Genomic DNA, 24,308 nt, shown 5'->3' with positions numbered 1-24,308 from the left:
CTGACTCCTATACTACAAACCTGTTCTCTGTATGTATGCATGTTTAACTTTTGGTTACAGCTCATTCATTAGTGTCTCCACTTGGGGAAGACTCTGGTGCAACCATATTTCCCAAGTGGTTATAGACACCATGCCTGTTCCCTTGGAAATCAATTGCCAACAAATCTTCCCTGAACTCTCTGCATGATTTCCTTTCCCTTACAGCATATGCATTCTGTAACCTCCGATGGAATTTTTTTTTTTTCTTTTTTAGGTCCTTTCCAAGATTTCTACTATGATCATAATCCTCAGTTGGGTTGTACAGTGTCTCAAAAGCAGATTAAGAACTAAGTCATAAAACATGCCTCTATTATTTTCACTCATTGGTTGCTTCTTGTGTCCTGGAGTCAGAAAAAAGCATGTTATCGTCCACATGGCAGTCTCCTAAAATATTAAGGAAAGGATGTCATGTTTCCTCTAACACTTCTTTCTTTTGGGGCTAATCATGCCAAGAGCATTGCATTTCCTCTGTGAAGTGATCTTCGGCTTTCCATGCAGCCTCCTGCACTGTGTTCTCTTAAAAGTCCATCTGAAAATGCAGTGCTCACAGCAAACCCATCACTCCATTTGTGATTTGACCAGTTCGCAGTGAAAGAGACGACGCCTTGATCCAGAAACAATTCTGCTATTCCAGCAAAGACAACATTGGCTCTTTTGGCAGCTACATCACTGAGGGGTTGCAGATAGGTGTTTGAGTTGACTCCAAACACTAAGTCTGTCCACCTCCCAGAGCACCAACACGCACACACTTCTATTCCTGTAAGCCTAGAGTTCTCAGACTATCCTTTTATAGCTAATTTTTTAAACCTCAGTTCAAGTACCTGACTCTTTAATTTGCTCTGTTAATTTCAATCATGTTAGTGTTGGCTCTTCATTCCAATCTGTCAAGATATATTTGACTCTGATTCTCTCACTTGGCTGACTAGCTCTCTTTCTTGGTTTTATGATAGCTGCAAATTTTATGAACTTTATTTTTAATCTGGACACTGAAAGAAACAAAAGTAATTATGGCATTTTTTTAAAAAAAATTAAATCTATGCTCATAGATTGATTTAATTTATCCTGCATGCTTATTTGTTGATTAATTTGTTCTGATAGAGATTAATTCAGTCTGGGTCCAGTCCCGAAGAATGCACTTATTTAGTTCCATTCCAAAGGCAAAAAGACCAAAATGCAGAAGGATTGCCTATCTTCCTCAATATCACAGAGCTACAAGACTGAAGAGCTGAGATGAAAATGTCTTTGACTTCCAAATGTGTGCCTGTTTCCCCATATATCAGTTTCTGGTTGACATAGATTCATTTCCCTTAGATTGTTCCTCCCGCTATGCATAAACAAAGGGAAGTTGATTAAAACTTTCTTTTTTAAAAAAAATTAATATTCAGATAAGATATTAACTACCCTTACAAATGACAATATAGATTATAAAACCGTTCACATGAATGCAAGATAGAATCAGATGAAGTAGTAGTATGACTTTTGGTTAGAGTCCACTAGAATAGAGACCCCTGTACTGGGGACAAAAGTTTAAATTCATTTTACAGCTGCCATAGTTTCTGCATTCTTTACAAATGCGTATCCAATATTGAAAACCTCAAACTGCCTCAGGGCGGGCTCCAAGTGTATTAAAGCTCCTGATGAGGTGACTCATAACAGCAAATATAGGCATCTGGGTGTGTTGAATTCACACGGCCAGAGACAGACAGACGTGGGCATGTTCTTTAGCTCAGCTTGCTTTCTCTTGAATTCTGAGGCAGAATCCCTTCCATAAAGATTGTTAATACACACATTAGAAAAGACAAAATGTGTAGACCCCTTCTGAACCAGGAGAAAAGTTGTTCTGGTCTTTTAGTCACCTTGCACATAACTTGTTTCTTTCATCAGAACTAATTTGCGATTTTTCCTTTGGAAATGTTAACTTACGAGAGAAATGTTGATTCTCCTCTATGTTGGAAAAAGAATTTTGTATTTCCAATTACCACCTCTAAGAATTATCTTTCCATGCTAATATAAGAACAAGTACATTTAATTGCAATAATATAGGTTATAAGAAAGGTAAAGGTTAATTCAAATGATTCTTTTTTTATTTTAATGTAATATAAGAGTCTCTATCAGAGCACTAAAATAATAAAATGAGCAAGAGAGTAAAAGGTAATAATAATTTGTCGGGCTGGGGATGTGGCTCAAGCGGTAGCGCGCTCGCCTGGCATGCGTGCGGCCTGGGTCCGATCCTCAGCACCACATACAAAGAAAGATGTTGTGTTGGCCGAGAACTAAAAAATAAATATTAAAAAATTCCCTCTCTCTCTCTCTCTCTCTCTCTCTCTCTTTCTCTCTCTCTCTCTCTCCCTATTTAAAAAAAATAATTTGTCTACTGAGAGATAAAATAATTTCTCTTCAGAGAATGTAAAAGCCATATCCAAAACAGTCCAAGTGAACCAAATTTTGAGTTTTAAATGGCTTAGAAACAGCTTTAAACATGTCCTTTTTAAAATTTTTATCTATTTCTTCAAACTACCTTTGATCAATCTATAGGTATTTTACATTGAAGAGTCTCAAATATTTTGGCTGATATAATCAACAATGAAAGACCAGTCAAACAAATATAAAGACCTAAATTTTTTCCATGCTCTGTGGGAGGGTGATTGGACATAGGAATTAAGAACAAGTTCCCAAATATCTCCTACATTTGTGTGATTTTGAAAAAGTAAGACTTGATTAAGATAGAAATCCTGAAAACTCACCCAGAAGGTGATGAGTACTGAATTTAAACATAAATAGTATATTCAATGTTAAATACAATTACCTTATGATTAGGATATTATATCCACATATATCTATATTTAAAAATCAACAAATTGAATATAATACACAAACATTCATGTAATATTTTTGCCTTAAGGATTTGTATTCTTATGAGAAGCAGTCCTCTCTGTTATCAACCTTACCTTCTTATTCCCCAAACAGAAAATAATAAAGTTTGTGGACACTGTGTCTGTGTATTTAAAAAATTAGTTAAGCAATTTGAACAGACTGTAAATGTACAATCCTAGCATTTAGTACAAATGATGTGCCTGTATAATTATAACTCTAAGGATAAGTAGGTGTCACCAGGTTAAGTAAATCAATATTTACCTTGTGTTTTCACCGGGTCTGATATTTGGCTTGGATCACTAATTCCATAAGCGTTAGCTGCCCTCACAAGGAAAAGGTAAATTGCACTAGGTTTGAGTCCTTTAATGGCAAATGTTTCTGTTTTCACATTCTCTGCTACGGTCTGCCAGCTGCTACCAGATGCATGGCTAAAGACAGATACAGAAGTTAGAACATGCATATTAAATGCATAATTTTTTTTAAACAAAAGAACAACCAAAAAACATCCTTTTCACTCTACCTGAAGGCTTCTATAATATAAGATGTTGGAGTTGCTCCTGAATTCAAATTTGGTTGCCATGATAAAGTGACTGTGTTTCTGCTGACATCTGTGACTTCAGGTTTTGAAGGGGCACTAGGGATTAAATTTGGGTCAGTAGGTCTCGGAGGTTGAACTGGAACTCCAAATTCTAACAAGTGGGAAAGAGATAAAAGGAAGCTGTTTATACACGTACAGATAAGCATATAAATGTAGATGACTTATCCACACATCTACTCAGGAACAGGATGTTTACTTCACCAATTTACCATAAAGTAAACAACTAACTTTATTTTCAGCCTCTTTTTAAGGCAAAAACAATAATTTACCTTGGACTTCAATGTAAGCACTCCACGTGGCCTCACCACTGGGGGTCGATGCGATGCAGGTGTACCGACCAGTGTCACCCAGCTGCAGAGGCAGACAGAAGATAAATATTTGTAACAATCAAGAGCTTACTGGGCTGGAAAAGCAATTACAGGTTTGTATATGGTCCATGAATATGGATAACTGCATTAAAATTCACTAAGTAGGAACATTCCCTTAATCAAACATATTTTTATTGAATCCAAAACATTACATGAGGACAGGAAAAAAATTATATGATTATTCTCATTGTATAATAGAATATAGTATTAATTACATTAACTAAAAATTTATAATTGACATTATTATCAATACCAGGGACAATAAATAATTGCTAAATAATTCTTCAAAATCAAAGGGCTAATCTTTATGGCTAAATTATATCTCTATGATTAGTAAATCACAAAATAAGGCTTATTGCATATTTTATCACTGTAACACTTATATGGATATTTGAGACAAACAGATGTTGTAGAAAAAGAATATGCATGAAATATTTTCTTATAATTTTTAAAAAAGTAATCATTCTTATTTTCCCTAATTTTTTAAATGAAAACTTAAGGCAGTCTATGAAGTATAAAGCCAAATTCCTGCCTGAATGAACACTCTCTCGCCCTTTTGAAGATGGAATGCCAAAAAACAAACACAGACCACACATTCAATTTCAGAATCATTAGCAACTCAATAAACCTCTATACTTCTGCTTATTCTAATAATTCTATCTTCAAGTAACATTTGATAAAACAAAACCCTTGTCATCTTGCTCTGGCCATTGCAATAACAAAGTCACAACAGTTGTAACACAAAAGCACAACATAATAACTTCTGAGGCATACAGAAATTAACTGTGATGCTGATTCAAAATTCCAAAGAAGCCACCCACAATAGGTAATAAAGCTATTTCAATTTATGTTTACTGCTGTCAAAACTAACTCTTTCATATGTTTTTTTAAGGAGCTTGTCTGATCTTGACCTAAAAAAGAAAAAGGAAATCAAATCAAATAATACAGTCCTGAAAAATCTGGTATGGGACGTGACACCCAGGAAGGTAAATTCCTAAATTGTTCCCCCAAACCTGTGGGCTTTCAATCATTTAACATTCTGATTTGAAATGCTTAGTCAGTGTGTGCATTGCTTTATAGCTTTCTTTACATGTACAGTGCTTTGGAACTGCAAAATTTTGAACCAAATACTCAAAATAGAAGAACTGTAAGTACACTGCACATAAAATATTACTGGAATATAACTTAGAAAATGCATTATGAAATGACTGCATCATACCACTATCTAGAAGGTATTTTTTTCCCCACAAATTCCCATCTACTTTCCTCAACAGGTTAAGTTATTTTTTATCCTCCTCCGTAAAACAAAAAATTGCTTTTCATGGGCTAAATTATGAGTCAAATCATCTCAAGTGCATATAGTAAAATGCCTGCAAAAAATCAAGCATCAAATAAAAAATATATTCATAATTTCACTCAATATTTCAATCATGCTAAGAGGTCTCAACACAAGTTTCTGGAGACAAGAACAAAGTGGAACAAAACAGGAAGTCCAGTGTGTCATTGGAAGTTACCTTTGCATATCGGATCTGCAACACTCCTGTCTCCAGCTGTTTGATTCGGGAATCTTGGGTTGAAACAAGGATTCCATCCTTTCTCCACAGAATTGTGGGCACTGGACTGCCTGTGGCCACACAGCTGAGGACTAAAGTACCATCCACAGCTACGGTCTGATTCACAGGACCTTGTCGAATGACTGGGGGAGGCCGGTCTGCAATCACTGCCAGAAGAAACAACAGGAAATAGATTTCTGCAACTGGAAGCAATTTTCTAATCATCCAAGCAATAGCAGTTGCTGTAGGCTTTGAAACAAACTGAAGATAATTAAACAAATAATTAAAGTAGGAGACATGCATTATTCAGAATGCATTTATATGATGCACTGATTCAGAATATTAAGAAGAGATACAATGTCCTCCTTTCAAAGGGCCAACCACTGACTGAGCTTGCTGCATTGTCAAGGAACCTATTTACAAGTTCAAGACCTCAAGGAGGATTGTGGATGGTGAAGTAGATAAGTAGTGGTGCACATGGAATACTGTAAACATGAAAAAACAGAACACAAAACCAAATAAAAACATTTTTCCCAAGGAAACACACGAGACAAATTTTAATGAATGATTGAAAACCGATGTGACATTTCAAAACTGTTTGGTGTTCAACAACAACAAAATGATGGTACTAGAGCAGCATGATTTTGGATTTAAAAAGGTGCTTTGGACTTTCACACATCAATAGGATCAAACACCCTGTGTCTATTTATCTAGGATTTTTTTCTATTAAAATAGATATGGGTTGAAAATTACCCAAGTATAATAAATTCAAAGAAACTGAAAAATTGCCCAAATTCATTGTTGGCAGCCTGATCCAAAGATAGCTCATGAAGATGTTCAAACTTGGCAAATATCATACTCCCCTATTAGAATTATCAGGAATGACAAAAGCACTTATACCCATTCTGTTACTTCATAATAGATTTAATTGCACTATGAAAAGTAACAACGAGAAGCACTTTTATTATGTGTAGATAAAATTATTCTTGTTATATAAAAATTCTACAACCTGAAAACTTTGCTGAGATCAAGTCATTACTTTAAGAAAAATCTAAAACAAGTATTGGGGAATGAAAACAAATAAAATAAAATTACAGAAAAAAATTAAAACTATAAAGCTTTAAATATCTGGATACCAGTTAGAGTAAAAAAAAATACACAAATACTCAAAAGAAAATTCTAAGAAATTGCCTGATTAAAGGAAGCCAGTTGCCAGAATAACTAAATTTGGGGTGCAAAAATTTACAAATCTGGATATTTCATGTTCAAAGTTGTATGCACCAAAGATTTCACAAGCTAGAGTCACACTTCAAGTTGTTCCTCATTTATCATGCAATAATTACTAATTTTCTGCATTCAATTTTTTTTTTAAAGAAAAGCAATGGCATGAAATCAGCAAGTGTGCATTTCCACTCTACTCTTCAAATTATCTCTATGCCATCACTGGTGTAAAATTTGCTAATACCGAAAGGTGTATTCTAGAAGGCCAAATTTTGAAACTTGGCAGGAATGTTTAAGATACTACATGGTTGAAAAATGTAAACCAGTAGTTCCACTGGTTAGAAATTTTAATCTTTTCCACACTATCAGTAGAGGTTGTTAATAACAAATTAGAAGCCCCTTTTGATATGTATTATAAAAATATGAAAATATTTGACTGCATTGAGGTATTCCTTTCATTATAGGAATGAATGAACATGTAGTTTCAGACATTAATTAAATTAGTAGCAGAGTGCTTCTCTATAATTGATTTTAATTAAGTCCAGTAAAGGTGTGGTTATGTTTGGCAGTCTCATAATATATAGAAGCAATCCGACACCTGGAATTTACTCAACTTTCTTTATGTCTACAGTCCTTGGTTATTTGCATCATATTTAGCATCAGGCATACCTCCTTATTCCATTCCAACCCAGTTTACTGGTGCAGTTTCTCTGTCATCTATTTCTGCATGATTTCCACTGGGTAGTTAAGAAAAATAAAGCAAGAAAAGGATCAGCTCTATCATCTGTCATGAGACTTTGGACAAGTTCTTTAACTTCTATAAGCCTCAGATTTTTTTCAACATGTAAAATGAGGATAACAATATCTGTTCTTAATAGCTCAGGGGATTGCTATGGAGATTTAAATGTAATAAGAAGTATGAAAGTGCTTGGCTAATTGTAAAAGACTAGACATTTATATACATATTACTACTTGTCCTTTTTACAAAAAAAACTAATATGTAAAACAGAGCTGAAAGATTTAATAGTTCATTAAGGCAATCCATGTCTTTAGGTATAAAAAATAAAATCATAAATTTCAATAAAATACCAATGAAACATTTAAACTTTTAACACCTATGTAGTACATTTATAAATCAAACCTAGAATTTAATAGACAAATTTCAAATTAGGTTTAATATCTTTCATGGTAATTATTAGAATGAAATATCAGGCAACAAAAACAGTAAGGTGGAACACCACATTTAGTGTTGGAAATGACAATCTACTAGGAATAAATCCCTAATTCACAGGGTTAGTTAGGTTTTTAAAAAATTTTTTTGGGGGCTGGTGATATGGCTCAAGCGGTAGCGCGCTTGCCTGGCATGCATACGGTACTGGGTTCAATCCTCAGCACCACATAAAAGTAAAATAAAGATGTTGTGTCCACCAAAAACTAAAAAAATATTAAAAAATTAAAAAAAAAATTTTTAAGTAAATGTTCTATGCATGTCTAATCTCAAAAATACAAACCATTTGTGATAGTATCATGGTGCTTGGCACATAGGCATATTTAAAGACTATAAACTTTATTCTGTGAGCACTAGTCAATCAAATAATGAAAATTTGTGTTCTAAAAATGTCCTCCGTATTTTTTAAAAATATGAAATAATTTCAAAAATTCTAGTAAACATTATGTGTGGTTGTGAATTATTAAATGCTTTCCCTTGGAAGTTAAGATCACGATGATTACATTGACCATCACCAATTCTACTCACTATACTGGAGCTTATAAACAATATAGGACAACACAAAGAAGTCACAAGTGGTACCACATTAAGAAAGAAGTAAAAGTATCTATCTAAAGTTGACAGATGTTGTACAAGAAAATTTCAGAATAACCTATGTAAAATTTTTCAGAAATAATATGTGGATTTAGAAAAGTTGCTGGACATAAGGTTAATATACAAAAGTCAATTGTACAACTAGAAAATTTCCTTAAACAATTCAATGATGAAACTTAGAAAATGTTGAAATTTAAAACATACATATATAATCTCATCAAAAAACATAAAATATCTTAAGTATAACACTACTAAATCATATTCATGACCTGTATCCAGGAAACTATAAAATATTACTAAGAGAAACTTTATAACATATAAACAAATTAAAAGGCATATATGGGATATATACCATTTCTTTGAATTGAAAGCTTCAGGTTGCTAAGAAGCTAATTCTCACTAAATAATCCAGTACTAAAATTGAATCTAAATTGTTTATTGGTTATTGGTTCATATGTACAGAATTTTATAAGTTTATTTTAAAATTTATAAGGAATGCAGAGGATCTTCAACAGTAAGCCTAAAATAATGAAAAATAAAGTTCGAGACTTAATACTACCAGTCTTTAAGACTTACTATAAAGCTACAATAAGTAAGACCCCTATGTAATGGCATAAATAGGTCACTGGACCAGAAAAGAGATATTACAAATCAACCACTAATTTATGTTCATCTGAATCGTGATAGAATACCACCAGAGTTAGGGAAAGAATAGTCTTGACAATAAGTGATGAAGAAACAATTAGATTTCTTATGAGGAAAATAAAGAGTTTTGATCCCTGACTCACACCATTAATTTGGATGGATCAAAAACTTGAATCTCAAAGGAATAAATAATAAAGTTTTTAGAAAAAGAAAGAACATATTTGTAGCCTGAGGAAAGAACAGGACACTAAAAGTGCTAATAATAAAAGAAAAATAATTAATATCCATTGATCATTATTAAAATTAACTTCCTAATACTTAAAATAACCATGAAGAGAATTGGAAGAGGACTGGGGTTGTAGCTCAGTGGCAGAGTACTTGGCTAGCATGTGTGAGGCACTGGATTCGATCTTTGGCACCACATTAAAAAAATAAATAAAAATAAAGGCATGCTGTCCATCTACAACTATAATTTAAAAAAAGAGAGAGAATAGGAAGAAATAATTACAATGCATACATCTGAGAAAGAAATGTATTTTAACTAGATGATAAAATGAAAAGAAGAAAAATTAGTACACATGTCCACCAAAAGGCAAACCCAGATAAGTAAGTGCATGTGCCCATCAATAGACTGTATAAGAATATTTAGCTTTACTAATTAAAACCCTAAACTGAAAACAATCTATCAGTAAAAGAGCACAGAAATAAATTATGGCCTATTTATGCTATGAAGTACTACACAGCACTAAAAAGTGAATGAACTGCTGTTATATACATGGATGAATTTCACTGACATTATTTTGAACCAAAGATGCTATATCACAAGAGATTAGATACTATGTGATTTCACCTAGTTGAGTTTCCGGAATAAGCAAAACTGGTCGATGGTGATGAAAGTCCTAAAAGTCATCATCTCTGCAGAGAGAGGCTTATTAACTAATAATTGGAAGCCTTCTATAGTCCTGGAAATGCTCCATATCTTGATCTGAGTGGTCATTATGTGAATAAATTAATCATACTGCATTTGCTTCCTTGACTTACTTTACAGTATGCATATTATATTTCCATTTATATAACTGGGAAGAAAAGAGTGGTCTAGAGAAAAAAACGCTCCAGCAACAATATGAAAATGTAATTGGGAGTGCAGTGAACAAGAAAGGATGGAACTAGTAGGTTATTGCAGTTTCAGGTGATTAGGACTGGGAGTTGAACAGTGATAAAGATAACCGCATGGACTTGAAAGATTATTGAGTGGATACAGTGATAAGGAAGGATGAGTGTCAAAGATGACTCCACAGTTTCTAATTAAAGAAATGCTACTGTGAAGGATATTTCAATCATTATCTGAAGTTTAAAAACAAGCAAACTGAATGAACAGAACAAATATATTTTATTACTGATTCTCTTCTCTGACTCATGTTCCATCACCATCTTTGAAAGACATTTGTTTCATCTTTAACATGTTCCTTTACCTACTGTTTAGAATTGAGGGTAAAAAATCATTTCAATTGCTCTAATATATTTAGTTTTAGAAGCAACAAACTTCTTACCTGTATTATGCTTTCAGTTCTATTTTTAATTTGGAAATATTTCCTGATTACACATAGACTAATATATTATGTGTACTATCTATGCTTTCAATGGTTCTGCAAAACCACTTGTGTTCATCCAATGTATTTATAGGTATCTTCCTTATGTAGAAAGAGATGTGTATACATATATACATTGCATACCCTTATAGGTATTTTTTTCTCTTTGAGCTTCAAATTATCACTACTCTCTTATAATCTGGAGATTATTCTCTATTAACCATATCTTTATAGTTGGTGTTAATCTATCACATTCAGAGAAGTTGATAAACAGAATAACATCAGATCATTAAAAAAAAAAAAAACTTGTTCACTATCATTGATTGTGAGTTGTTAGACTTTGGATTTATGACCAATTCATTTTGTTACCTTAATTTAGAGAAAACACAATAGTCAATAATTTACAGTAAGAGATTGCGAAATAATCTTTTCATTTCCAAAACATGAAATATTCCTGTGTACAACTATAAACTTCTCCTTGGATAACTGTTATGCTTTTACGAATCTAACTTGATACTAGACATTAGTTCATTTATATTAAAGTAAAAGTTTGAACTTATTACTGCATAAATATACTCTTAAGTTTTACATTAAAATATCTGTAAAAATATGTAAAGCGGAAAAAATACATCTACTGACATTCTCTCTAGATCCTAGGACAAACTGAACGTTCTGAAATAAATGTTTGACATTACCATCAGTAACTTCCAAATATGCTTTCGTGATGATACTTCCAGCAACATTCAAAGTCTGGCAGATATAATAACCAACATCAGATCTCTGAACATTAGTAATAGTGAGGTCACCAGTCTGAGAGACAGAAAACCGGCTGGATGATTGTGGTGGCTGGTATGAGAAAAGCAGATTCTAAAGCCAGAATTTGGGAGGAAAGAATAAAAATAGGTTAAATGCTAGGTTCCAACATTTTGGCAAAGCTACATATACATTTATAAATATATGTGAATATGTACAAATACACACATATATATATACAAAAATAAACTCAATATTCTTTCATCATATACCCACATATAAAGATGTGTACATGTATAAACATCATTAAACACACATGGATTTAACAAGGCAGGCTTAAATAGGATCATGTAAAATTTTAAGTCAATCTCAATATTGACATATGGTCTTATAACTATCAATTTTGAAACAACATAAGGATATTAGGTATCATTAGTATAAAAGATTTTATATATGTAAGCCCACTATGACAAAATCCTTGGCTTACATTTTGCTACCAGAAAAACCTTAAGACCTTTACTACATAAGCAGAATAGAATTCTGATTCATTCTTATAAATTATAATGGAGTATAATACCATTTTGGCATCATGACCAGTATCTCATTAGCTGCCCATTATAAATGTCCAGGAACCTTAACAGTTGCTATCCAGATTTTCATATTAAAAGGTAAGAATTTGTCAGGTGCAATGGTGCACACCTGTTACCCCAGTGGCTTGGGAGGCTGAGGCAGGAGGATTGCAAAATGAAAGACAGCCTCAGTAATTTATTGAGGTTCTGAGCGACTTAGTTGGGACCCTGTCTTGATAAAAAGAAAAAGGCCTAGGAACTGAGGAGTAGCTCAGTGATTGAGTGTCCCTGGTTCAATCCCTGGTACAAAATAAAAAAAATAAATTTTAAAAAAGGTAAAACTTTCTAGAATGGATTTCTTTGAAATTTCTATATTGTTCTGAATCAAAAGATCATGCTTCTTTGAGTGTATATTTCATGCATAATAATGATCCATGCTAATTGAAGTTCATAAAATAAAGAATATCAACTTTTCTTCTAATCAAATAAAGTTGCTTGTTTTAAAGAGTTTTGGTGCTTTTTAGCATACATCATTTTTATTAAGGATTAATTAGCGATCCACAGATACATATGTAATGACAAAATTTTAACGAAAAATGACTTGTATCATTAAACCAAACCACATGAAACCAAACTTTTTTGGAAATTTAATCTGGAGTTTAAATAACTTAAGTGAATCATCTATATATTATACTATTAAGAAAAACTTCTAGTGTGTTCACTCTTTTTATTATGCAGATTTTATTCTATAATCTATTTCCAATTTTTCCTACTGCATTAAAATATTTTGTTCTGTTTTGTCTTTAACTTGCTATCAGCAAATTTAATCCTGGGAGGCCAAATGGAGTATCCTAGAATCCAGCATTATAGTAGTATAAAAATGATAGTTTACATACCATAAATCAATATTTGTCTACCAAAGTAAAAACAGAAGTGAACTTGAACATATCGTCTATAAAAGATTATTGAGTTCCATCAGTAAACTACCTGTTTGTTATTTGTAAGAGTACATTACAAACAAGACCATGAAACAAAACACCTAAGATTGATTCAAGCAAAAACAAAAATGGTCAGGAATAACTATTAAAAATGAATAAGAATCATTTTTTTAGAAGCATCAAAAATAAGTGAAGAGAAATGTTTTGCTTTCCTGTGAGAGGGAAGTCATTAAGAAATGAGATAAAAGATAATTTAAATTATTTTAATATTTCTTCTTATTAAATGGAATCCCAAGAGTCAATTTAAAAGAGTGTAGATCTCTATATTCTAGTGTGGATAGAAAACTCTGGATTATAAAATGTTTAGAAAATAGGATTAATGGCAAATAATGATCAGATTTGACAGTTTAAAAGAATATAATGAACTTATAATTTAGGTGACATCAATATTAATTCATCATCTCAGATGTGGAACATCTACAAAAACTTGAATATGGTATGTAATATGTAATTACATAACATGTAATTGCAAATAATATGATTAATAATATCAATTAATGTCAGTTAATATAAATATATACAAGTTATCAATTATGATTTTTAACCTATTTTCACCTGTGATAATTTTGTTAAAATATTCATAGAATTGAAAATTTGGAACTTAATTTTTTAATTCTAGATATTTGAATAATAAAATGCTAATTCAATTATGTGGAAAAAGAGTAGTTTTTTTTTTAATATTTCTGAAGTAGAAATAAAAATAACACTTACATGATACAACAGTGACTTCTACATACCACCCCGTGTACCAAATGGAAGCAGGAAAATACTGCTTTGAGAATTAAGGCAAGGAAAATAGCTTGCCTCCTCTCATTCTGAGAGGAACCAGTTTCTGGATTATCTTAATGGAACAGCTAGATAACTACATCACACATTGGTTTTTCTTCTCATAGAACAGGCCCCCATTTCTACTGATTAAAAACAAACAAACAAACAAAAACAAAACTAGTAAAAGGTGGTACCTGACTCCCTTCTCTCCTCCAAAAAATAGCTGGTTGAGGGTTTCCTGTTGCTTCACACTGAAAAGTCACAGTTCGTCCTAAGGCAACAACCTGGTCACGAGGTTTCACAACAAAATGTGGAGGTTCTAAAGGAGATGAAAAAATTACATTGACTCAGAAGCATGCAGTTAAGATCCCAACTTTGAGGCAGCTTCCTGATAACCCAAGTGCTGCCTTTATTTTATACAACACATTATGTACACTACTAATAATGGACCAATTTTCACCCTTAATTTTAAGTTAAACTGTTAAGTGCATATTTATAGAATGAAATAGAGTTGTATTATGAAAAGGTTTTTTTTTTTTAATGACTTGACCTCCTAAGATTAACCTTCTAAATTTAAGATAATTCTTGAGCTACATTTTGACCCTTTACATTCAAAGAGTACCTGAAATATGTATGAATAAATATTATCTTTTCTCATTCAGAGTGCTTAAAGGTGAATGAACTTTAATCATATACACAAGGACCTTCTGATGCAGGCAGGTCCTGAAATTACTTCAATTTAACTCAAAAGCTCCTGAAATGCTACCAGGCAAATTATAATCATTTCAAATCTTCAGTCCAGTTACTTGAATAGAAATGAATTTAAAGCAATAGTGCAGTCAAATGCTTCCTTCATTTACATAGGCAAGGGCATGTTCAAACAGAATATATATGGAAATGAGGGCAAATTTGAAACATCTGCTCATCCTGACATTATAAATACTGCCAGCTTTGTCCAAACTGTTTGATTTATACAGACTTAAATGGCCACTTCATCCAGCCGTAAGTAGAGTGTCAGAAAATTGTGTCAATTACATTGGGCGCAATGGCACTTGGAAACATTAGGTGTGCTGACTAAGCAATCCTGGCCCCAAAAAAGAAAAAAAAAATCTTGTTTTGGGGATGAGTTTTGAGGATGAAAAAATATGTACTGAATTTAAATCCTTTTACCTACTGTTTACACTTTCCTATCCATTTCTTATCAGCTGGCTGTCTGAAACACCTAATTATTCTTCTCTCTTGTCTCAGTTCAAATTCAAGTGAACAAATGTTTCAAGCCAGACATTTAGCAGTTTATATAGGACAGGATTATTCTAATACACTTTTTAAGGATTTTTCATTATTTCTAAAGTTTTCTTTAAAAGTATTTTCTTTAAAAGTATTTTCAGTTACTTATGTCAGTCATCACTTAAGGTAACTCCCCAAAGTAAATATGAATCAAAAATTGTATTCAGATTAGACTGCAAATGTCACCATTCTGCTCACTTCTTTGTTACTAAAAGTCAGTATTCAGTAAGATTCTTTATCTTGTTTAATATTTTCTAGTCAACTGCAGCAAATGTATAATATATGTATAGTATGTATTATATAATACACTTATAAACTTATGCATTTACAAAAAATAGTTGACATGCCCTTTACTCTGGGTACTTAAATACATAAGTCATTAAAAAAACACTAAAGTCTATTTAATATGTACATTATTTATAAATATATTTAAAATATAAAATCCCTTAAAAATGAAATGTAAAATGACTTTTCTGAGATTGTATTATGGCAAAACTGAAGAAAGTAATTAGATCTCCTAACTTCTAGATTAGTGTGCTTTCTTCTATGCTTTCTTTTTTTTTTTTAAAGAAAATTGAGGTTTAGTAGAAATTATACCATTTGACTAGAAAATTATAGGAGACCTGAAAAATCAGGTCAAATGCTTTCAAATGTCCTCTAACTTATAGGGAAGAAAATACAAAGTTAGAAGATACAGTTTAAGTTCAGTTTGGTAATGGTGAAGTTCTAGCTTATAATTTTTTTAAACTGTGATTGTAATTGAGTGGTTTACTCATGAATTTAACAAACACTATCATTACCCAGGTATAATAATAGGCATGTACATCATCCTTTCGGGATTTTCCTCCAGTACAAATCCATACAGGAGCATTTTATTCCTTACTTAAGGGTTGGAATAATTGACACAGAAATCAGACCAAGAAATTGAAAGGACTGAATGGATAATAAACTAAACCTAGACTAGAGTTTGGTGTCTTACAATGAAAGAAAACCAAGTGATTAATCAGATGAGTGGGAGAATATGACTTTCCAATATGAAGGGAATTTGAGTAGGAAAATATAAATGTTCAAACCACTTAGTCAAGCAAAATCTTCGGGTGGTCTCTTTCCTAAATCTCAGGAGCATGTCTAAGAATGTGTGCCAGAATCTGTGTTTCTTTTATAAAATGCCAGCTCTCTTCAAAACCTCAAAGACTTGGTGGGGAACAAGGCACACAAACCCTCATGCTAACTACATTTATCCTGAAGCGATCCTTCTACACAGGATATTTGCCTGGAAATGAATTTACTGTATTTTGTAGGCATATTCTCAAGCCAACATCAACAGTGACATCAGCCACAAGACATGTCTCAGAAATAAAGCTTTTAAAAATCCTCTTCAGCCAGCCTCAGTGACACATAGGGTGTTCCAGCTACTTAGCAGGCTGAGGAAGGAGAAATACCTTGAGACCAAGAGTTCAAGGCCAGCCTGGGCAAAGTAGCAAAAACCTGTCTCCAAAAAACAAAAACAAAAATACAAAAATCCTCTACTTTCACATTAGATGTCAGATATAGCCATATCTCTAAGAAAAAAAAAAATTCATGGACTAAATTTGCTTCTATTTATCAATCTATCATGTTTACCAATCTAGACTGAGGCCATTAATCAAATGCATCTACTTGAATTTTATGAGGATATATTGGAGTTTTCTGAAGGATAAAATATTGAAACTTTCTATAATCAAATATGCATAATCATACTGACAATGTCATATATATTCAGTGTTGAAAATTTGAAAAGTTGGACAAAGAGGAAAAACAGAAAAGCCACTTAGAATTCTACCATGCAAACTGGCTTTAAAATATTCTCCTATAATATCATTTTAATGACTCTACAATAACCAATTTACAAATTATCTTAAATCATTTAACCACTCTTAGACTTTTCTCATTTTTACTTTTAAAGATGGTGTAAGATTAACACCCTTCTCCTAAAGATATTCAAGATTATTTCCTAGAGGCAAAATTACAAAGTCTGAAAATATGCAAAGGTCTAGAGCACATTAAAAAATAGCTCAGTTGTGCTCAGGAATACTTTTAATCAACTGAGATTTTCACTAAGAGCACACAAATTGCCTTTTCTCCCAAATTTTATCAACACTGAACATTAACATCATTGCCAACCTCAGAATAGACTTTCCTCTTAATTAATATTTTTACCTTTGTGAGTTTAAGTATGTGTCTTCACATTACCTTTCTGCCTCTGAGAACAGGACACTGGTATCTCCTCAAGCACTTCCCGATTCAGAGGTGGCTCATATACTTATTGCTACTGATTCTCTGGCCCCAGTTCAGGGGGTTCTGCTCTATTTGTTTTGGTATTATGTTCATATGTTTATTTATATTTTATTTCTGATTTCTAAGAACTGTTGGTAAGATAAAACTTTTCATATCAATTATAAATGTCTTTTTTTTCATTTTGTTAATACTCCTAAAACTTTTCATATCAGTTATAAATGTCTTTTTTCATTTTGTTAATACTCCTTCTAATCTGTTTAGGCAATATTTTTGTTATTGTATCAATAAAATGATATGATAATGGTATTGTGTAATATATGTATAGAATATAATACATTACATAAATATTCAACTCCAATTGCACCCATACTTTAATGCCCTTATTATTTTTGATTTTTAGTCCAACTATAATTTTGTATATATGGTATCATAAAGAAGGCAATTTTTTTTTCCCAAATAGCCATTGACAGCATCACAATTATTGAGCAGTCCATCCTATCTGCATTAATACGGAATGTCATTTCAGTAATATTTGTGTCAATTTTTAGCTTATAGAATAGTGAGAGAGACCCATTTAGGGTGACATACCCTTTAGCATACCATATTCATGTAAAATTCTCTAAAAATGGTGCTCTAGAAGCTTACAGAATAAAAGAGCCTTCTCCTAAGGTAAGTGCTTAGAAACATGAGGATGCTTTCTTTATAGAGGGACAAGTGTTTATTAAAATAAATTTGATAAACTGTGGATAAACCATGTAGTTATTTCATATAAAATGAAATGAATCTGACACAGAAATGAAAATGAATGCAAGAAAGCTTGTAGTGCAAAGGCTATTCACCAACAGAACTTTAGTACTATTACTGACTCAAAGCCATGAAAACCTAGACATGTATGAATTAATAAATATTTTGAAGGGGGAAAAACAAAGTATTCTCTAGACATATATTTTGTTTGTTTGTTTAATCTTGTAAGATGTAAATTGAAATAGTATTTAACCAATCAATCCTAGCACTTATCACTTATTTAAGGACAGAAGAAATTAAAGGATGCAGACCATACATGATTTAATAAAGACATAAAGTTAGCAACCCCATTACCTTTACTCTTTGCCAGTTACCCATACTTCCTGCAGACTTTATTCTGTGCAGTCTGTCTTTGTGGCCAATGACAAGTGAAACATGGAGGCTGATTGGTTGAAGGACATGGAAGGGTATGGATGGAAAGGGGAAGAGAAGTTCCAGTCACAGTGACACGGTGATTAGAAGATGGCGAATAAAATGTCAACTTACCAGACCCAACTAAAACAAAACAAAAAAAAGAAAACATGGAATAAATAAAATTAAGGAAACATAAAATGAAACAGAAAAAGTATAAGATTTGACTTAACAATGATCCTTCTATTAATGTAAAATAAAAAAACATGTTAATATTTGGATATAATAAGCACACTATGGATGGAAATTTGTTAGCATTTCAAGTGTAATTATGAATAATTTTAGAAAAATAGGAACAACTCTTCAAATCTTTACTATGATTAAATGGCAGAGCTACGATTGATGGTAACCATGAAATTATAAAACATTTTTCAATGACTCTACATTTTGCTACCAGAAGACAGGTTAGATAACTATATGTGTAATGGATTTAAAAACACTATAAATCTTAGCCACTAAGGCTATACAGAGATCAAAATTGACCATCTTTTAAAGATAAGGAATGTTAAAACCCATAACTCCATCAACAGATTAGTTTTTAAAAGATTCATGCTACCAATAATATTCCACTCAGATCATGCTTTCACATGTGAATAAACATACAAATCATCAGACAATCTGGTTAAAATACAGATTATGGTTACATGGGTCAGGGGAGTGGCCTGAGATTCTGCATTTCTAACATGGACAAGATGCTATTGGTCCATGATTATAAGTCAATCAGGAAAGATATTTTAAAATGTTTCACTTAAATTTTTGCATATTATAGATGAGAAGATCTATGGAACAAATGTGAGTAAATTACAAGATCAGAAAAAAACTTTTATAACCTTAGATATAAGTCAAAATCACCTTACTTACTTAATTTTAGTGCTGAAACGTTGGACATTTTAATATAGAAAGCTCAAATTATATATGTTCAAACTAATGCAAAACAATTCTTTTATTTTAAAAATACATATAATTACTGTTAAATGCAGTACTTTTCCATAATAGTAGAGTCAAAGCCCACACTACATTTACTTCAAATAAATAACTCCTATATCTGCTAGTAACTCAAAATTAATTAGACTTACTATATATTCCCGTAGTTTAAATTAAAAAATGAAGGGCTGATGCTGTGAAATAGTAGACTTATAAAACAGAGGCAAGGTTCTCTGTTATATATTTGCTATATATGCACATATGCCATAAAATGGCAGATACGGCAAATACATGCAAAATGTTAAGGTAAATCAAAAACACATTTTAAATCACACATTCCAATAATAAAAATGAGTGAAATAATTTCTCTTTTTTTTTATTCTAAAGTAAAAATTTAGCATAATTTTCACTCATTCAATTAGAAAAAAGTTTTAAAACTTAACATTTATTGTATCACTAGCTTTCATAACTAGTCTCAAAACCATAGAGGAGGTAGGCATTTTTACATTTCATAATACTTTAACAATAGTATCTGTTAAATGACAGGAAGAGACATTTAATACAAGAGTATCTAATGAACTGTCAAAATAAAATTTTTCTTTGAATCAACAAAAATTGTGAAATTATTTTTGGCTTAATTGGTGAAAATAAGTTTGATCCCATTAAACGAATGTAGTTAAGTCAGAAGACTAGAAAAATAATTCTAATTGTTTTGTACCTATTTTTGTACTTTAAAATTCATTAAATATTTAAAAAATATATGATATAGGAAAAAACAAGATAATCACTGGAAAGCAGCAACTTTAAAACTTAAAATATCCCTTTCCTTGTGTAGAGTTTTAAACTACAATTGGGTCACAGCATTAGAATAATTTTATTAATTAAAATCCAATATAAGAAATTCAGACTATTACATTTGCATATCATATCAATGACAACTTTCAGTCTGTTAAGGATCTTAAAAGTTAGGTAAGCACATCCTCTAACATAGAAGCTTCTTAAACATCAGAGATTGTTGAGAAAACTCTATCTTGAATGATCATTTAAGCTTTTAACAACCAAGATTATCAGGAAATGATGTTTCCTGTCCCAATGAAAACCTGTCTGCTCACAGATTAACATCCCTTTGCATCTGTGCCAGTTTCAGTAAACAAATAAAAGCCAATAAATCCTCCACATAAAATCCCTTTACTCACCGGAAGGAAATCTTCATCCCTCACTTCTATTCTAAAGACCACATTATATAAACTTACTTAAATTATTTTTTTACACCTATTTCCCCTTTATCTACATTTCTCCTAGGGTCAGGTAAAAGGATTCTCTTTTCATACAGAGAACAGGAACACTTCTATAAAACGGTCAGTGCCCATTATTGTCCAGTTGATTACATCAGAAAGACACAGGAAAAGGGAGAGTGGCTTGGAATCTGCTTATCTGTAATCCTAACTGAAGTTCTGGGTTCATGGGGGACCTCCACTCCCACCCTTAGGCTAGCTCCCCTCCACTTTCCTTTCCACTTTAAAGGTTCAGAGCACATCTAACCTGTTCCCTTCACTCTAGCAAAGAGGAAAAGCTTGTCTGTCTCTACCTCTAATAAAACAATAAAACTATAAAATGCTGGCACCAGAAGAGACCTTAGAACTTAAAGAGTCTAACCCTTATTCTTTCTGCATGAGAAGACAGAGAACCTAAATTGTTAAATAACTTTCTCAAGTTCACAGATGGTTAAGCCAAGACTGGCTTCCAGGTCTCTGGACTAAATCATGTCTCTGTACAAATTCTCCTACTGACTTATCAGTTAGTAGAGAGACACATGCAATAGGACACTGAGTAGATTTGATTTTACACTTAAACTTTTAAGAGCTGTTTAACCTAATATTTACTACATACACATATGAAATATGTTTTTAAATAATTCCTTATGATATAAAAAACCTTTGAGAATAATTAGCTGAAGTCTTTAAAAGCGTGGAAAGCTAAGAAGTGACAATGCAGACTTAAAGCTGCTTGAAAAGTTTGCCCTTTTGCAATGAAAACTAATGCAATCTTTTAAGGGTAAACCAATTTTCACCCTTCCATCACTTGTAATCATTATAAATTGAATAAAATAGTTATCACTTTTAGAATATGAGAAAAAATTATGTTTTGGCAAAAATACTTTGTAAAGTGAATACATAAATAGGCAGGTAAAATACCTTTAAAAAGTGAATATATATTTTTAAATTTTTTTTAGTTGTAGATGAACAGAAACCTTTATTTTATTGATTTATTTTTATGTGGTGCTGAGGATCAAACCCATAAACCCAGTACCTCACATGTGTCAGGCAAGCACTCTACCACGGAGCTACAACCCCAGCAGTGAATATACATTCTTAAAAAGAGTAAAATTTACTGTTTTTTTTCTTAATCTAGCAACATTGTGCAGTATCTACAGTGATAGCTCTAAATTTTCTTAGTTTAGAAGAGAATTTAGAAGGGGTGAAGGATTAGAAAATTTGCCATGAGGCTGAATTTAAATAAAAATATACTGTTTTCACCTACATTCCTCTTTTTTGGTGAGGAAGGAAGAGGGAGTAAAGCAAAGCCTGAAATATGTGTTATGCATAAATTCACATTATGCATATAAGGTATAACATTGTAAAATTCTATAGTACCTTTTGAGTCTAAAAAGGAAAAACAATAACTATGTAAAGTATTGGAAGATATATAAATATTATTATATAATTAAATAATAGTTTTTTAAAAAACTGTTTAAAAAATTTGGGAGAATTTAGCATCCTTCTCCCACTGGTCGCTCGAGCTCGCTCTCTCTCTCTCTCTCTCTCTCTCTCTCTCTCTCTCTCTCTCTGTCACACACACACACACACACTCACACACACACACACAGAATAAAAAGATGCTCTAAGATTCTCTTCCTTTTTTGAATGTAGCATCAAAAGCCTCCTTATTTTGAGATATTCTATAATCTAAGAGTATATACTTTCAGACAATAATCTTTGGATAGACAAGCTAGGAAAAAATACAAGGAAGGGTGGGGAGTGGGAAAGACAAGCAAGGAGGTTAGGGAGGCAGAGAATATGCTTCATATTCCTTCCATCTTCTTGTCATATTCAGGAGGCATGAGTCCGAAAGATGATAAATGTTTGAAAATAAATTATACAAGAGTTGGAGGAAAGACTTTTTGGTTCTGAAGAAAAGAAGTTAGCTCCATAGATCCTTCAGAAGTCTCCAGATTGGGTTTAATAAACAGAGAAAGCAGCCAATTTTGACAAACATTCAGGCCAGAAGAAAAGATAATGGGCCTAAATAATAGCAAGAACATCCTAGGCAAAGTGTAGAAAAGAAGCCGTTAACAGTAAAGGTCAGTGAACCACGAAGTGGTTGCCAACTGTGATGTCTCTAGAGGTCTTTAAAATGGGATTTATTTCCATTTGGCCACCTCAGTTTAAATATAACCCTGTCTGGCAAAGGCAAACTGAATCTTAAAGTGCTTTCAGTGCTAGTGTCTTAAGAATGTGGTCATTCAGAGGGAAAGCAGGGCAACTGATACCTCCTTCTGCCCTGGTAGCTTCCTTTCTGATTACAAATATTCAACTGCATATTCTACAAGGAAAAAAGTCCTCAAGAACATTCTTTTCAGATAATGTCATCTTAAATTGAAGAAGTACTTTACACATGCGGATCCTCTGATAAATTCAGGACACATCAGAAAATTCCAAGTAAATGAGATATTTGCATAAATGATGACACTATTATGATTAAGATTTTGGTATTTTCACAATGAGATTTTAATATTGAGGCATATTGGCAAACGTATTTGTATCTATCCTTATGAATTAAATATAGAAATTCTTCACTGTTAGCAATAAGTGAGAAGTGTATCAGAGGTCTTGGCTCTAAAATAATAAAAGTACGCATACATTCCTAGTATGATTCAATGGAAGATTCAGTTAATCAAATTTATCTGTGATAAGAGCAATCCTACTAATCAACAGAGAACAGCATTTTTGTTGAATTGGCTATTAATGAAATAAACTTGACTCAGAAATTCTTCTGCTAGTTAATAGATACTAGTTTTTCATTATCAGTAGCTAATTTCTAACAAGTCTTAAACATAATGTGATTTTTTCCCCATTTAATCTATAGTGTTTTTTTGAATAGTAGGGCTCAATTAACAAATCTGACAGACTAGTACTGTAAATACCACATTCCATGAGAATATGAATGGATATAAGGTAGTGAGTTACAAGACTTTTTTGGAAGAAACACTTCGTTAAACAGAGGAACACTCAAATTTTCAAGTGGTGAAACTCTACATTTGTACTGAGAAAACCCAGTCACTGGGATGATGGAAAAATGATATGCACAGGAACTCATGAATGATAACATCTCTAACAATTAAAACTCTTAGGATACTTTAATACAAGGTATGATTTCTTTGCGAGTGAAAAGATTGAGTTTAACATAAAAGCCTGTCATTATGTCTTTCAATTTTTCAGACATAAAAATAGAGAGAATAAAAGGGCATTTTAGAATATATTTAATAGATACATAAAATGCTATGAACTTTTCGCCTCCACTCAAATATCTAATGCTATTCTGTAGCTCATAGTTCTAGAGACAATTTTGGCTGTCACAACTGAAGTGGAGAGGAAGTGGGAGAGGCCGGCCAGTAGCTCTACCTCATAAGGACAGAAGTCAGGGATTCTAATAAATATCCCACAATACACAAAATAACCCACCACCATCACCACAAATAATACCCTAGCTCAAAATTCCAGTGCCATAGCTGAGAAACCTTGCTGGAG

The 24,308-nt window shown here is 32.3% G+C and overlaps 1 protein-coding gene across 1 annotated transcript in view; it reads right to left on the bottom strand.

Annotated features, from left to right (window-relative positions):
• The window catches only part of Robo1 (roundabout guidance receptor 1), a 381,357-nt gene that overhangs the window by 64,528 nt on the left and 292,521 nt on the right, over window positions 1–24,308 (bottom strand). Inside the window, exons 7-12 of the mRNA XM_077795033.1 lie at window positions 13,992–14,116; window positions 11,405–11,576; window positions 5,394–5,599; window positions 3,781–3,862; window positions 3,434–3,602; window positions 3,175–3,341 (exon numbers count right to left, since the gene is read on the bottom strand). Of these exons, the coding sequence (XP_077651159.1) occupies window positions 3,175–3,341; window positions 3,434–3,602; window positions 3,781–3,862; window positions 5,394–5,599; window positions 11,405–11,576; window positions 13,992–14,116 (921 nt within the window). The remainder of the gene's footprint in view (window positions 1–3,174; window positions 3,342–3,433; window positions 3,603–3,780; window positions 3,863–5,393; window positions 5,600–11,404; window positions 11,577–13,991; window positions 14,117–24,308) is intronic.

This window comes from Urocitellus parryii, chromosome 2 (genome assembly GCF_045843805.1).
Source record: "Urocitellus parryii isolate mUroPar1 chromosome 2, mUroPar1.hap1, whole genome shotgun sequence".
NCBI classification, from domain to species: Eukaryota; Metazoa; Chordata; class Mammalia; order Rodentia; family Sciuridae; genus Urocitellus; species Urocitellus parryii.
Note: the sequence above shows the minus strand (reverse complement) of the source record. Positions and strands in the feature narration are given on the sequence as shown.